The sequence below is a fragment of the Aureobasidium pullulans genome (assembly GCF_000721785.1).
Source record: "Aureobasidium pullulans EXF-150 unplaced genomic scaffold scaffold_51, whole genome shotgun sequence".
NCBI classification, from domain to species: domain Eukaryota; kingdom Fungi; phylum Ascomycota; class Dothideomycetes; order Dothideales; family Saccotheciaceae; genus Aureobasidium; species Aureobasidium pullulans.
In genome coordinates, this window is record NW_021941071.1 from 1 (window position 1) to 14,314 (window position 14,314).

Sequence of the window (14,314 nt, forward strand, 5' to 3'; positions counted from 1 at the left end):
AACCTTATAACCCTAGACTCTAATGTAATCTATGTTTAGGGTTCTTCTAGTAAAAGCTTTATATAGGCTTATAAGGTGATCATTAATGACTAGTCCATTTGATGTCCGATTTCTAATATAGATGCCTACTTAATAGGCTTCTACCTAGAATTCTGCTAGTAGGCCTAAGTCCTTAAGGAGGGCTCTTATATCATTTTCGATCTATTAGTTTTCCCTCTTAACTAGACTATTCTATGTTAAGGTGTATAGGATTGTTATCTAAGCTTCGATTCTATACTGTTCTTTAAGTCTAGAGAAATGTTTTACTAGTTCCTTTGCATTATTAAGTCTAACACTCTTAAGAAGATAGCTAGACTGTCTCTTAACTTAAATCTTCTAGGTTATAAGCCTATTAGGGCATTCCTTTCTCTCCTTAATAGGGATCATCTAGGACATTCTTATGTAGTCATCTTTAATAACTATTGCCTAGGTAAAGCCTTCTCTAGAGGTAGGGAATAGTCTACATATATTAATAGATACCCTTTCTAGGGGGTGTTCTTTTCTAGCTAATACTTTACCTTTTAACTTGCAGAATTTTGTTAGTGTGCAAGTCTAGCATATATGCTTAACAACTTTGACTACTTTAGCTATAGTTGTAACCTTATGTAGGTTTGCAATCTTTATAGATCTAAGGTGGGCAAATCTCTAGTAATATAGCATATAGTTGTCTACATCTCTCTTATTAGAAGCATTAGCATTAGAATTAGATTCACTTTTAGCTTCATCTTCTTAAATTAAAGGAAGAGCCTTAGGTGCAACTATTGTAGGTACTATAACGTCCTTTATAGGTGTTATAACATTTCTTTTAAGTAGACTATCTAGTTAGGACTAAGTTGCTATAAAAGCCTATTAATTTGATTTTGTCTAAGCTAGCTTTAGTAAGATAGAATCTAGGATATAGATTCCTCCCCTCTCCTTTATATATAGAATAGTGTTACTGTCCTTATTAAGGTAGTATATGTTCTATAAGTTAAAGCTTCCTTTTAAACTAGCTTTATACAATTTTCTCCTAGAAAGCAAATTAACTCTAAGTTTAGGAACTAGTAGAACATCTTTTAATCTAAATCTCCCTCCTCTACGGTCCATTATATCTATAACTCCTCTCCCTCCTCTATGGTCTATTATATCTATAACTCCTCTCTTTGTTAAAAAGAGCTTCCCTCTACTAATAGCGATCGTTGTTCGCCTTATAGTTATAGGAGGTTCACTAAATAGAGAGGAATTATTAGTNCATAAAATACTCTAGCTAGCGTAGGGAAGTAATCCTAGAGCCTATAGAATTAACCGAAGGTAGAGACGCGACCTTTGCTAGTGAAAGCGTGCTAATAGTATATAGCGTAGTAATTAATTAATTGAAGAGAAGAAGAGTATCTACGGGCGTAATCTATTAAGAACATCTTACTCTACTAAGGCGTTAGGATGCTAAGTTAACCTTGTCATCCCCTTACTTGTTATAGTCTATTGTAGACCTATCTATAATAGAACCTTACTATATTGCAATAGAGTTGCAACTCCTCTAAGTGTGCTAGGACTACACTATTTTTAACTGCCTCCGTTATTAATACTAGTTACTACTCTACGTAAGCGCCGCTATGTCGATTTATCGTCCCTTATAACACCTCTAAGTTCTACTTATTTAATAGCCTCCTTCGGCTCCTCTATACTAACGCTTCTACCGCTTTATAACTCTAATATCGACCCTCGTAACTTCGACCCTTATAACTTTAACCCTCGTAACTTTAGAGCCTCCTTAGAAACACCGTCTTATACCTCCTCCGTACGAGCCCTTTGTAACTTAGATCTATCTACTATCGGCGGCACTAAGGACTAAGAGAACTAACCTCCTAGTAACTCGCTACCGCTAAGCAAACCATTTAGTTAAATAACAAGAGATGTATTTAGAGTTAATGGGTTAGATAGCTAATAATCTCCCGAATCGACGTCATATTGACCCACTCTAACCCGCTAAAATGACGATTTAACTAGCATATCTACCCCTAAAACGGGCAAGCTCTAGGTGGCGAAAATCGCGCACGGGGATAGCTATGTCGCTATCCTGTCGCTATCAATAGCTATAGCTATTGCTAATCTACAGTCGCTATCAAAACGCAACCCTACTACTGGCAGGTACTGCAGATCCGTCTAACTCGAGTTCGAATCGCCTATAAGCTTTGTCCATGGCCCAAATGCACCAGCAATCTTATCCATATCTGACTCATGGGTCGACAGCTGTGTACCAATTTTTTACACATCTCATGTGGCTTCCAGGACAGACACGTTTGCGGCTACGTGCGTATAAGTCCTTGCCCTAGGTAGCCCATGACAGGTGAAGGTTGAAACAAGGTTGAGGCTCGTTCTGACTGATTGGATCCTCGCGCATGGATGGCGAGCACGTTGTCGCTTGCCAAGGTAGGCCCCCCAGTGATCTTCGATTCTTCGTCGATGGAGGTGCATGGCGATATCGCAGCCACCATCGTGCTGTGGCAGAAGAGCAAGGTTCGAGACCAATGCTGCTTGTGATGGTGGCGTGGGGTGAAACACTAATTCTGTTAGTGAACAGCCATACAAGCACGACTCACAGCATGGAGATCAAGGTTAGTAGTGTGTGTACCGGGTGGCCTAATGCTTTAGGCATTGATGGTCACTCATCGAGAGATATATAAGCAGTGCGAAATGCCCAAGAAGAACGACTTATCATCATTCATTCGTCCACTACTTTCGTTCAACTCCAACAATCTTTTCCTACACCACCACAATCATGCACTTCACCAACAGCATCCTCGCCGGAGCCTCCATCCTTGGATTGGCCGCCGCCAGCCCCATCGAGCTTGACACTCGTCAGTCAGGTTGCTCCAGCTACACCATCATCAACACCAGAGGTACCGGTGAAGCCCAAGGTCCCTCCGCAGGTTTCAGAACCATGAACAGCAACATTCTCTCCTCAAAGTCCGGTGGCAAGGTCTACAACACCGTCTACGCCGCCGACTACAGCCAGAACTCCGCCGCCGGTACCGCCGACATTGTCAACAAGATCACCACCACCCTCCGCACAAGCCCCAACGAGTGCTTCATCCTCGAGGGATACTCTCAGGGTGCTGCCGCCACCGTCAACGCTCTCCCCAAGTTGACCGGTACCGCCAACACTGCTGTCAAGGGTGTCTGGCTCATCGGTGACCCGCTGCACAAGGCCGGTCTGACTTGCAACATCGACAGCACTGGTGGCACTACCACTCTGAATGTCAACGGTATCTCGCAATACCCTGGCTCGAACAGCATTCCTTCTGGTTGGATCTCCAGAACCCAGGATGTCTGCAAGTACGGCGATGGTGTTTGCGACACTACCCACGGACAGGGTATTAACGCTCAACATCTCTCTTACCCCAACGATGCTACCGTGCAGAGCATGGGTGCCAAGTTTGTTCTCGGCAAGCTCAACGCTTAAGTCATTTTGAATGGTTAGATATATGCTAGGTCGAGGTGTTTTTACTTTTGTTGTATTGCGATTCAGACAGTACCGAGGAACTGCTCGGGGATAGGAACGCTGGCGTTCTTCAGATGCAGAATAGTATACCAAAATGAAATGTGAGAAGTTTTTCTTCCTGACGCTCGAACTTATAGTCTTCCAGTGCAAAACATCCAGTCGCACTTCCATTTCCCATGTCCGAACGAAGCAACTATCTCCACTTTGAATCGTATATCGCTCACATGAGTGTCCATGACTATACACACCCCTCAACTTCAAACCCACACACCTCCCATCAAGCATAAATCTCCCTCTTCAACCAAGCAGCAGCCCTCTCATAAGCCATTTCCGTAACCCTCTCCCTCTCCCTCTCAGCCCCACCCTCCTTCTTCCTAATATAATTAAACCCATGCTGCACCCCCTTGACCATTTCCCACCAAACACCCCCCTTCCTCCAACTTTCCACCCCTTGCCTATCATCCTCTTCCACATTTCCATCTTCCCTTTCCGCTTGTTCAGCTGCGGCAAACAGTTTTGCTGCTTCCAATGCTTCGTTGCATAGGACGTCGTATTCGGCACCTATGAATAGCATTTTCTCCGGCAAAATGCTGCGATCTGCGTAAATGGGTGAGAGCAGTGGGTTTGTTTTGTCCACTCCTTCAGGAACGTAACCGTAGGTAAATAATTCTCCACTTTTGGCTAGGACGTCTGGAGAACCATCTGGACCATCCCTCATCTTTCCCTTGAATTTCCCACTGAAATCAGTAGAAGGGTACCACAAACACAACCCCTTGATTTTGCCCTGTAGCTGTTTATCCTGCACCACCGAAAGCGATAAATTTCCTCCCGCGGAAAAACCTCCTATGCATATTTTAGATTTATCCACGGGAAGAGTCTCATCATCGAGAATAGACGTGATGATTTCCACGAGATCATTGGTTTGCGTGGGGAAATAGTAGCCGGGTGATTTGCGATAATCACAACTGACGACGCAGATATTCTGTTTTTCGGCGAGGTAATTACACCATCCATCATCGTGGAAAGGGTCGCCTAGAGCAAAACCACCGCCGTGGATATCAATGTATAAAGGTAATGATTGTCCTGGTTTCCAACTGCTCGGGATCCAAACGTCATTGATCAGGCGAGCGCCGATGGGGTAGGTTTTGCGGTATGTGGGTTGTAAGGTGCCATAGCCTTTGATCTTGAAAAAGCGGACGGTGGAGAGGAGGGTGCGGATTGTGAGTTTCAAGGTCCAGAGGCGGAGCCAGAGGTGGAGGCGGGTGAGTAGGGGTCTCGGTGGTGATGTTGCTGGGGCTGGAGTGTCCGCTTTGATTGGTGTTGTTGCTGCTGTGGTGGTCATGATTGATGGATCCTGTTAACGAGATATTGTGCTGGTGGTTCGAGGGGACGGAATGGTGGTCCGATTGCTTTGGTCAATGATAGGCTGGCCCTGTTTGTTCGGTGTCTTCCAATGCCCCGAGAATGCAAAGAGAGGGATACAAGCACAGGAATACGGGAACAGACTCGTGGGAATAGCAAGACAGATCAAGGATAGATGATGCTTTTACTCAATGGTCGCGTGCCATGGTGTATTTAGTTGCGGAGATTGCGGACGTCCACGATGCCGAGATCCTCGGCAGTTCCACACCCGGCATGCTTTTGGGGCCACCCTGGACGCAAGTATCGATCTTACAATCTGGTCGATCAGCGATGACATGGAGATTTGATCATTGACGAGATCAGGAATTGCTCTCAAAAAGACAAGTCCCCAAGACGATGTCCCCGATTTCTCATGGTGTAGCTCAAACAAATCATGGACGCAGGGAACGATTCAATTGACTCAAAGTTCCTGCGAAGATCCCCCATTTCGAGCAGGTCTTGACTGATCGTCAAGTTGGACATGACAAGGCTCGAATGGTAACATGTAGTATCTATCGTTTCTCACATCTATGACTTTTCTATACCTTCAACTCCTTTCCAACCTCCTCAATAGCCTTGACCAATCCCTCCAGAGTACCACGTCTAGTCTGACTATTAACCACAACACGGAAAAACTTGCCGTCCTCCCCTGGCGCATAATCAACCATAAACCCTCTAGGAATCAATTTTTGCGCAATCCTTTCCGTCGTCTTTGAATTCTTGTTTCTGTGTCCCACACCTTCTTGTTTGTTGTAGTAGAAACAGACTTGCCAGCATGGAGGCGGGTTCTCGGATACCAATGTGAAAGCAGGGTTTTCTTGGACCAGAGAGGCCAGAGTGGAGGCTGCGGCGAAGGCGTTGTCGATGGAGGTTTCGAAGCCGGAGCTGCCGTAGTAGATCCAGGATAAGGCGAGTTTGAGTGCGTCTCCTCTGCGACCGCATTGCGGTGTCAAGTCTGCCAGATCGAAAATCTCTGCTTCCGGGCGTTCTTCTTGGACGGAAGGTTTGGAGTCCAGAGTCGTGGTATCAGCGGCGGATCCATCCTCTTCTTCCTCGGAGTTGTGGAAGAGGTAGCCAGCAGGAAGTGTCATGGCACGCTGGAATTGTCTCATGTCTTTGCCGAGAAGGAAAGAACAAGTCATCGGTACTGCAAGCATTTTATGCGGTGTGACGCCGATGCTGTCTGCGCGGTGGATATCCTTGACTTTGTGCTTGTGAGCGGCGCTGAAGATGACCGGACCACCCCAGGAACCATCGATATGAAGCCAGAGTTTGTGCTTTTCGCAGACGTCTGCGATGGGGCCGATGGGGTCGTAGCTACCAAGAACAGTGGTTCCGGCAGTAGCATTGACGTAGAAAGGAACATCGCCGGCATCCTTTGATTTCTGAACAGCGGCATCCAGGGCTGCGGGATCCATTCTTCCTTGCTCATCTACGGCAACGCCAATGACGGCGCTGCTTCCAAAGCCGAACATTTGTGCAGCCTTTTCCAACGAGTAATGTCCATGTGCTGAAGTGAACAGGGTGAATCTCCTTCCATTGATTCCGTCAACTTTTGTCTCCGGATGCAGAGTGTTTCTCGCAATAGCAATAGACGTAGCATTGCTAGCCGAACCACCAGGTTGCGAAATACCACCACCATGCGCACCAGTGAAACCGTAAAGACCGGCGAGTGCTTTGGACGTCTGTTTCTCAATCAACGTCAATGCAGGAGAAACCTGATAGACGTGGAGGTTTGTATTCAACACCGCAAGCAGTAATTCCGTGACCACGCCAACAGCATTGGTGGATGCGTATAGTTTATCCATGAATCCTTGATCCCAAGTGTTGACGCTGTACTTCAGAAGTTTCTCGACTACATCGAGAAGCCCCTTTTTCCCTTCAGCATTTTCCGGAAGCTGAACATCGAAGAGCGACTTTAGTTTCTGAGGAGGGTGGTGTTCGACGAGAGCGGTGCGGGGACCTTGGCCTTCGACTTGCAGACCATGGCCAGTATGTTTGGTTGCGGCATCATCGTCGGCGGAACGAATGAAGGGAATGATGAGTTCTTGAATCGAGTTGAGGAGCTGTGAGGTCCATTAGCGATTGCGTTTCCTTGCATGCGTGGTTTAGAAGCCTTGATGATTCATACATCCTGAACCTCATCCGCTCTCTCCAATGGCTTCTCCTCTGCCGGTCTGGAAGGTAAAGATGTCATGATAATAATGCAGAACAAATGCAATCGACTCGAAAAGTGCGGGAAGCTCTCGAGTTATATGTTGTTTTGTTGTTTCCCAATGACACCGACATCGAGAAAATATGTGTCTGACGACATCTCGCGTTATCACCGAATATCGCCGATCACTTACCACTTCTTGACTTTCCGAGTCGTGAGGGTCGGCGACATTCGACCTCACCTTTTTCTGAGATATGGACTAAGCATTCTTACTGTACTTGAACCATTGATGATATCTGCTCTGCAGTGAACGGTCAATTAGATACAAATTGAAGAAACAAGTCACAACGATAGTGAAGATGAAAAATCAGTCAAGTCAGACATGACAAAGAAAAGACATTTCTAGGGTAATCTCCTATACACCGAAACCACAAAGAACAAAGCTAGATACCACTGTATGATGAAAACTCCATTTTCCCAATCCTATAGACATGTGACGATTACACCTTGGTGCTGCTGATCGCATTCGCACCGGAAGCGTGCTTACTGGCATTAGAAGAGCCAGCGGGTCTACTTCCAGCAGTCGCGGCTTTTTGTCTCGCTTCTTGCGATCTGGCCTTGTTGGCTGCGTGTCTTTCTCTGGCCAATTGGATGGCTGACTTCTTCTCTCCTCCTTGTTGTGCTTGTGCAGGAGCGCGAGGTCCGTTTATCGGTGTTTTCTTGTTGGCATGTGTGCTGTGTGCATTCGCATTCTTCAGATTTGTGTCGACTTCTGAGAATGATTGGAATCCGTCATTTGAAGCCTTGATCTTGGATTGCTTGACCCATTCGCCGCGTCTGCGTTTGTAGAGATCCATTTTCCAGTTTTTCCAGACGGCACGGCCGCAGGGATTGTCGCGGAGAGCGGCTTCATTCTCGTTCAATTCTTCGGCGATGCGTTCGCGGATGAAGGCGAGACCGTGGGTGCCTTCCCAGATGGCATCCACGACACGGGACGCGCATCTGTCTAGTGCCATCTCACCAATGTGGCCAAAGAATTGTTGGATCAGTTTTCGGCGGGAGATGATGCTGGCGTTGTGAGATGTCATGGCTGCTTGCAATGTGCGGCAGATCATGGTGTCGCGAGACATCTTCAGTAGGGTTGATGGTGGCAGAGCAGCTAAGCTCTCGAGAATCAAACTGCTCAAGGCACCAGGAACTAAGATCATGCATTGTGCGAGAAGGGAGCCTTGGAGCTTGATGGTGTGCGGGTTTGCGCGCTCTTCGGCAATGTGTGCAGGCATACCTTCAGGGACTGCGTTCCCATTCTGTGCCGGCTCATCAGTATCGGGCTTTAGCAACTTCACAACGTCGAAGCCTTCGGGACCGTTGTATGCCTCGCTCAGTTGTACTGCAATGACCTGGCTGTCAATTTCTCTCACAGCACATCTGGCGATCAAGGTCTTGACAACTGCGAAACGGTTGCGCTCGAGCAGACTGGGAATTTGAGGGCAGATTTGCTCATGAGCCTCCATCAGATCGTCCTTGCTCAATCTTTCGAGAACTTTGCAGACGACATAGCAGGCAATTTCATTACGGGCCAGAGATGCCATGCGATCCTTCAGGAGACCTCTATACAAGCTCTTGAACATCTTTCCGGGAGCGTGTTCAACGATACATTCGATAAGGTGAGAACCAATGGGGTCGAAGAGAAGGCCGTTGATGAAGCTAGCGCTGTCGCATTCAGGAGTGATTGGGTCGTCGGGCAGAAGAGTGCGGAAGATGGAGGTCTCGTCTTTTGCTTTTGACTTGCCGAAGTGAGTAAGCTCGATTCTCATCAAGAGTTGCAGAGCAGGGTTGCCGAGTTGATGTGTGGCAAGGGCGCGAAGGCTAGTCGTGTCCAGGCCAGAAACACTGGCAGTCATGAGCTTTTCAAGAGCCTCGGTGAAGGACTTGGGGACAGGGCGACGATCTTCCTTGTCCTTTGTGGTTGTAGCATCTTCCTTGTCGCCATTGACGGTGACATGTTCCTTCTTCTTGCTTTGCATCAAAGATTTGTTGGTTGAGTCTGACAAAGGCTCGCCGGCCAAGACGAGGAGCAAAACGCGGAGGGTATGAGAGGCGAAGCGATCGGTCATGAGGAAACCAACATTGCCTTCCATCTCCCCGAGTGTGAAAAGGAAGAGGTCTTCCATGCTGACGTAGATTTCGCCATCGTCGGTCGTCAGGTCCTGGGCCTTGGGTGGGTGGAGCAATTCTTGTGTGACGGCAGGCGCGGCTTGGATGAAGAGCTTCTCACAACAATGCGAAGCGAAGCGGTGTTGGAACAGGTGCATGAAGCTGAGATAACGAATCAGTAATGCGACCATGGAAGTCTTCGTAATGATCAACTCACTTTCCGCTGAACTTTTGGAACAATGTCTTGAGTTGCGCAGGTGTCGACAACTGGATCAGTCTCTCCATCAGTCTCGAGCAAGACTGGCTGTTGGCGATCTTGAGTTCCTTGCCATTGGCCTCGCGGTAGACGTTGGCCAGGAAAAGGCTTCTCTCTTCGGCATCGGCAAAGTTGTTCATCTCGAGCATCTCGTCGGCGCGCTTGAAGTATTCCTGCTCGTCCTCGTCCAGCATACCGAAGAAGACCTGCTCCTGGGGCGGGCCTTGACCCTCACCATCCTGATGATCGCCGTTGGTGTATGCGCCATCCTGAGGAAGTCCAACAAAGTCCTGCTGTTCTGCGGCCTCATCGATGGCATCAACACCGTCGACACCGTCTTCGGTTCTCTGTCGCTTGGGCTGTGCGAAATCTTCTTGGACATCCTCCTCTTCTTCAAGCTTTCTCTTCTTCTCCTCGCCTCTGCGGCCTCTCTTCTTCAACTCGCGAGGCATCTTGTCAGCACGGTGATGGTCGACGGTGTGATGAGATGATCCTGGGCAGTCGAGTGATGTGGACCAAGGGGCCAAGGCGAACGGAGAGTGATAACCAGTAACGCGATGACGTTCACCAAGTCGTTTGACACTTTTCGCCGGCAATGTTTTTTTGATCTCTCGAGGATTTTCAAACCTCCGATTGGCTGATCTTTTGCGGGGCGACAGATCGTGCACTGACCACCAAATTAGATCCCGGACTCTCGGGGTCAAAGATGTGACAAGTATCAACCCCGTTGACTCTGTTCTTCCGATGCACTTGTTGTGGAAAAGTAATCTGCTCTGTCTAGATGACAGGGAAACATGATCTTGTTGTAGAAACCACCAACCGGTGATGATCGTTTGGCCGAAAATCCTGCAAGCCTTCGATCGGCCATCTCACTCACCCCTCCATGCAAGATCTCCAGATCGAGCAGCCGCTAGATTTCAGATTCGCTAAACGTGCCATCTGAGATCAGACACGAGGCATGCCAAATCCTTCTGTCTCGAAGCCATCACGACTGTTCTTCTGACAGGCCACTCATCTCGTGTCAAGTTCAAATCGTCGTGTCTTCAGTCATCTTGTTGGATAGCTATTCATCGCTTGCATCCATTGCAGCTGAAGAAAGACGTTGGCGGCAAACGTGGTTGGCTTGTCATGTCGGCTGTCTCCTGCATGCGACAAACATGTCGACTGCATCGCTCACCATGCATGCAGCCCTCGACAAGGACACAGCGTGCAGCCTTCTGTTTGGTTATGCAAGCCCTGCTGTATCGATCGGTGTGTGACTATCGTGACTGTCACTTTTCAGATCGTCCAATCAATGTCATCCATCAACTTGTCTCGATAACCGAAGCTGCAGACGGGACAAGGACGCCTTTGATCCAGACCCTCGGTATCACCGTACGTTCGATTTGATTTGGCAAGATAGATCATCTTTGAAACTTGTGTTCATTCTCATATAAACGTTAATGCTTTTTCGCTCCAAATATGTACAAAACTCAAACCACTCGTGTATGCCAGCTGTATGTTCAAATGTATTCCCTCAGCCTCGGGATAAGCAGTCAATGATTCCGGCAGTTATGCCTGCACTCCATTGCCGTTGGTGTCGGATTCAATTATAGCATCGAGTGCAGTCTGGAAGACCTTCTTCAGAGCTTCAGTGTCTTCAAGACCAACACTGAAACGAACAAGGTTGGCCTCGACACCAAAGCTGGCAGCCCAGTCGAGCTCGGTGTAATGTGCTAGTAGGGCAAAGGGTGAGCTGAGAGTGAAATTCGTGCCCAATGAAGGCCCCTTTGCTGTGTCCAGATTATCATAGAAGACCATAGCATCGTCCATGGAGTGAAATGTCGCAGATAGCAGGCCTCCATACCCACCATTGGGTAGTCTGCATGCATCATAGTACTTTCTCGTCGGTGCGTGCTTGGGGTAGTTGACTTGCTTGATGCGAGGATGTTGCATCAAGACTTCGCAGATGGCCTCGGCGTTGGTGTTAATACGGGCGATGCGGACCACAAAGTCTCTGCTGTTGCGTTCGAGGAACATGGCGTCTTCCTCGAAGAAGTTGTCCTCGTAGTCCTGAGCTAGGTATTTCTTCAAGGTGTCGTAGTAACGACCTGCGGGGTTCAAGATGGCAGATCCTCCCATGACATTACTATCTCCTGAAAAGACCTTGGTCAAACTGCTTACAACGACATCGGCGTACGGCAAGACATGGACGTTCAAGAAATTGCCGATGGTCTCGTCGATGACAACAGCAAAGTCGTACTTGTCGGCCAATTGACGAATGCGTTGCAAGTTGGGACACTTCAACAACGGGTTGCTGGGGAACTCGCAGAACAGACCGAGAAAGCGCTCACCAGACTCGAGACGCTTCTCCAGGTCATCCAGATCGTCTTGCTCGCCGTTGCCGTAGAAGAGAGCGCCAGGACCCCACTTTTCCAGAATCTTCAATGTGTCGACGTATGGGAAACCATAACTGATGCTCTTGTTCTTGGGGCGGATTGCCATCATGCTGCGATGCGTGTTGAAGATGGCACTCATTCCTGTGGGGTAAAGGAATACATCATCGACCGAGAAACCTTCGGCACTTCTAGTACGCTCGACATCTTCGGGGTGTTTCAAAGCCTCCTGCAAGTCGACATCTGAAGTCAAGGATCCAGCAATGCGACGGCGGATGGCAAGCTTTGCTTGTTTTGCGAATTGGACGTTCAAGTTGCGACCGAAGCGTTCCTCGACGAAAGCGAAGGGGTCGGTACCGTCCTTGTCGTCGTTCTCGGAGGGGGGTGATTGGTGGGGAGTGTCAATTGACATCTGGCGTTGGTATCGGCGAGGACCCTTGCGCGGCTTGTCGTAGATGGAAGCCTTGTCGACCATGGTGCCATCGAGGAGATGCTTCTCGAGGAACTCTGCTCTTCTGCTGGATACACCATCACCGCTGTGTTGCCAAACTTGCTTTGCGACGGGCCAATGCTCGGCGGGGTAGAGGACGGCGGAGAGACGGGGTAGAACGCGTTGCGACTCGTCATGCGATTCCGTCTTCGAGTTCGGTACAAAGTCGATGACACGAGCGGAGCCTTGTGAATCGGGAGCCATGCGATGCATGAATTCAAGACAACGATTGGCGACCTTGTGAGTGGGGAACAGCATGGCCTTTTGTGATGGGTTGCCATGGCGCTTGACGATTTCAGTGGCGAGACGGTCGATGCTCTTGTGAATGAAGAATCGGGGGTAACCACACTTCATCTTGTCCATGACCCATTTCTGGCCCTCTTCGTATCCTACGTTGGCCGCCCATGTCGGAAGAGACACACTGACTGCCTGTGTTGAGTGTTAGTCGAAGTCGTATACCGGGGAATGTGGGGTGGCTACATGGGGAGTGTCTGCGGGAATCGTCTCGCCAACATTGTCGTTGAACTTGAGAGGCACTGGCATGATCGTGTTTGTGTAACGAAGTCAAAGAAAGTTTGGAAGAGAAAGGTCAGCAAGGCCAAACAATAGATTATCTTGATGACTCTGACGGAAACGCCTCTCTGAAGTGCCCCACGCGGCGCTATCGTCCCGCGATGTCGGCGATGATGCCTTATCGCTGCCGCTTCCTCATGTGAACACCATCTCAAGCTGATATTCTATCTCCACAGTCTTCACTCGACCATTCGGATATTCCACGACTGTCTTGATCATCACTTTTGAGTCTTGTACTTGCATCTATTCAGTTCTCGTCCAATACGACCATCGATTGAGGCTACTGCGGCAGATAAGCATGTTTACACCGATGCCTATTTCTTGCATCTTTGCAATTGATTGCAACAACACATGAGAGAGTATACATGTAGCGAGCCCGCTTCTACTCCTCTGTTTCAACCCAAAAGCTCTTCGACCTAAATCACTGGCCACCCTGACTCTGCTTCGCACCCTCAACACCATTGAACCAACTCACACGATTCTTGCAGAACACCTCGAGCTGAGGCTTAAGCTTAGTCTCGTGCAACTCGAGGTCATCCACAGTCCCAATGCGTGGCAGAGACATCTCGGGGTACCCAGAGCTTCTTCTATACATCAGTGTTCCACAAACCGAACAGAAAAAATCTGTCATGCAGTTGCCAGATTCGGTGGTCTTCTTTTGGGAGTACTTGGTGAGCTTTTCCTCGCCGCGCATGTGCTTCATGGCGGCATTGTTGACTGCAAAGCCAGAGATGAACATGGAGGATGTGAGTTTGCGGCAATCAGTGCAGTGGCAGACGAAGGCAAACAGGAAGTCCGGACCTTATACTGGCTATGACTTGTGATCAGCAAAAGCATGCAGGCGAGGTGAGTATATGCTTCGTACCAGTTCGAGTTTTACAGGGCCACAAAAGCAGGTCGCAGTAGCAGTTTGAACCATGATGGAGTTTTGAGGTGAATTGAGCCGCAGATTTTGTCCAAAGTGGTTGAAATCCAGAGGTAGTCTGCGACCTCCCTACTTGTATTCCACTGGCATGCTTCTGATACCGACAATTGACCATCATTGTGAATGTTGCCGTGCTCTTTCGACTAAACCTTCCGGATGTAGATACCCCGTTCGGCGAGCCTCCAAACCGGATTCCGTCGGTCTGCCATACTTGAGGGAGGGTCTATACTAGCATTGCTTGATAGGAGTGTCGTGGCCGTTCTGAACAATGAGTCTGTTACAGCCAGTCGCGGCGAAGTTGTTCCAATCCGGGGTGCGGGTATCGGATGCTTATCGCGACCGCCTTCTTATCTCAACCGCGGCAGAATCGACTTGAGAAAAAGTCGAGCTTGGCATGATTTGCGCCTCACAGAAGCTGCGATTTATCTTGTCGCAATCCATTCGACGTACACAACATAGATA

General features: G+C 48.5%; 5 protein-coding genes across 5 annotated transcripts; 1 reads left to right on the forward strand and 4 right to left on the reverse strand.

Moving 5' to 3' along the window:
• Window positions 1-2,797: 2,797 nt before the first annotated feature.
• On the forward strand, window positions 2,798-3,481 carry M438DRAFT_340638 (cutinase; the record flags this gene model as incomplete). The annotated part of the gene is made up of 1 exon (XM_029904346.1): window positions 2,798-3,481. One exon carries the CDS (start codon window positions 2,798-2,800, stop codon window positions 3,479-3,481), a length of 684 nt encoding a protein of 227 aa, XP_029754620.1.
• Window positions 3,482-3,866: 385 nt separating this feature from the next.
• M438DRAFT_243582 (alpha/beta-hydrolase) lies at window positions 3,867-4,679 on the reverse strand (the record flags this gene model as incomplete). The annotated part of the gene is made up of 1 exon (XM_029899570.1): window positions 3,867-4,679. A coding segment is annotated over one exon (813 nt), but the record flags the coding sequence as incomplete, so codon positions are not given.
• A 603-nt stretch (window positions 4,680-5,282) lies between these two features.
• M438DRAFT_401156 (PLP-dependent transferase) lies at window positions 5,283-10,075 on the reverse strand. Its single transcript, XM_029909515.1, has 3 exons — window positions 9,451-10,075; window positions 7,583-9,395; window positions 5,283-6,987 (listed from the first exon to the last, which is right to left on the reverse strand). Exons 1-3 carry the CDS (start codon window positions 9,939-9,941, stop codon window positions 5,461-5,463), a joined length of 3,831 nt encoding a protein of 1,276 aa, XP_029754622.1. The 5' UTR covers window positions 9,942-10,075; the 3' UTR covers window positions 5,283-5,460.
• Window positions 10,076-10,893: 818 nt separating this feature from the next.
• M438DRAFT_370194 (PLP-dependent transferase) lies at window positions 10,894-12,952 on the reverse strand. The gene is made up of 2 exons (XM_029908161.1): window positions 12,835-12,952; window positions 10,894-12,783 (listed from the first exon to the last, which is right to left on the reverse strand). Exons 1-2 carry the CDS (start codon window positions 12,895-12,897, stop codon window positions 11,041-11,043), a joined length of 1,806 nt encoding a protein of 601 aa, XP_029754623.1. The 5' UTR covers window positions 12,898-12,952; the 3' UTR covers window positions 10,894-11,040.
• A 159-nt stretch (window positions 12,953-13,111) lies between these two features.
• Window positions 13,112-14,105, reverse strand: M438DRAFT_350411 (uncharacterized protein). Its single transcript, XM_029906623.1, has 2 exons — window positions 13,793-14,105; window positions 13,112-13,738 (listed from the first exon to the last, which is right to left on the reverse strand). The coding sequence occupies exon 2, from the start codon at window positions 13,664-13,666 to the stop codon at window positions 13,349-13,351; it is 318 nt and encodes a 105-aa protein (XP_029754624.1). The 5' UTR covers window positions 13,667-13,738; window positions 13,793-14,105; the 3' UTR covers window positions 13,112-13,348.
• Window positions 14,106-14,314: the final 209 nt, after the last annotated feature.

Excerpts from the sequence above, each read along its gene's own strand:
- M438DRAFT_401156 (XM_029909515.1), bottom strand. The coding sequence starts at position 9,941 with ATGCCTCGCGAGTTGAAGAAGAGAGGCCGCAGAGGCGAGGAGAAGAAG. Across the intron at positions 9,396-9,450 it reads TTCCAAAAGTTCAGCGGAAA|CTTCATGCACCTGTTCCAAC; the intron begins GTGAGTTGATCA and ends TCGTTATCTCAG. Across the intron at positions 6,988-7,582 it reads ATGCGATCAGCAGCACCAAG|CTCCTCAACTCGATTCAAGA; the intron begins GTGTAATCGTCA and ends TGGACCTCACAG.
- M438DRAFT_370194 (XM_029908161.1), bottom strand. The coding sequence starts at position 12,897 with ATGCCAGTGCCTCTCAAGTTCAACGACAATGTTGGCGAGACGATTCCC. Across the intron at positions 12,784-12,834 it reads TTCCCGCAGACACTCCCCAT|GCAGTCAGTGTGTCTCTTCC; the intron begins GTAGCCACCCCA and ends CACTCAACACAG.
- M438DRAFT_350411 (XM_029906623.1), bottom strand. The coding sequence starts at position 13,666 with ATGTTCATCTCTGGCTTTGCAGTCAACAATGCCGCCATGAAGCACATG.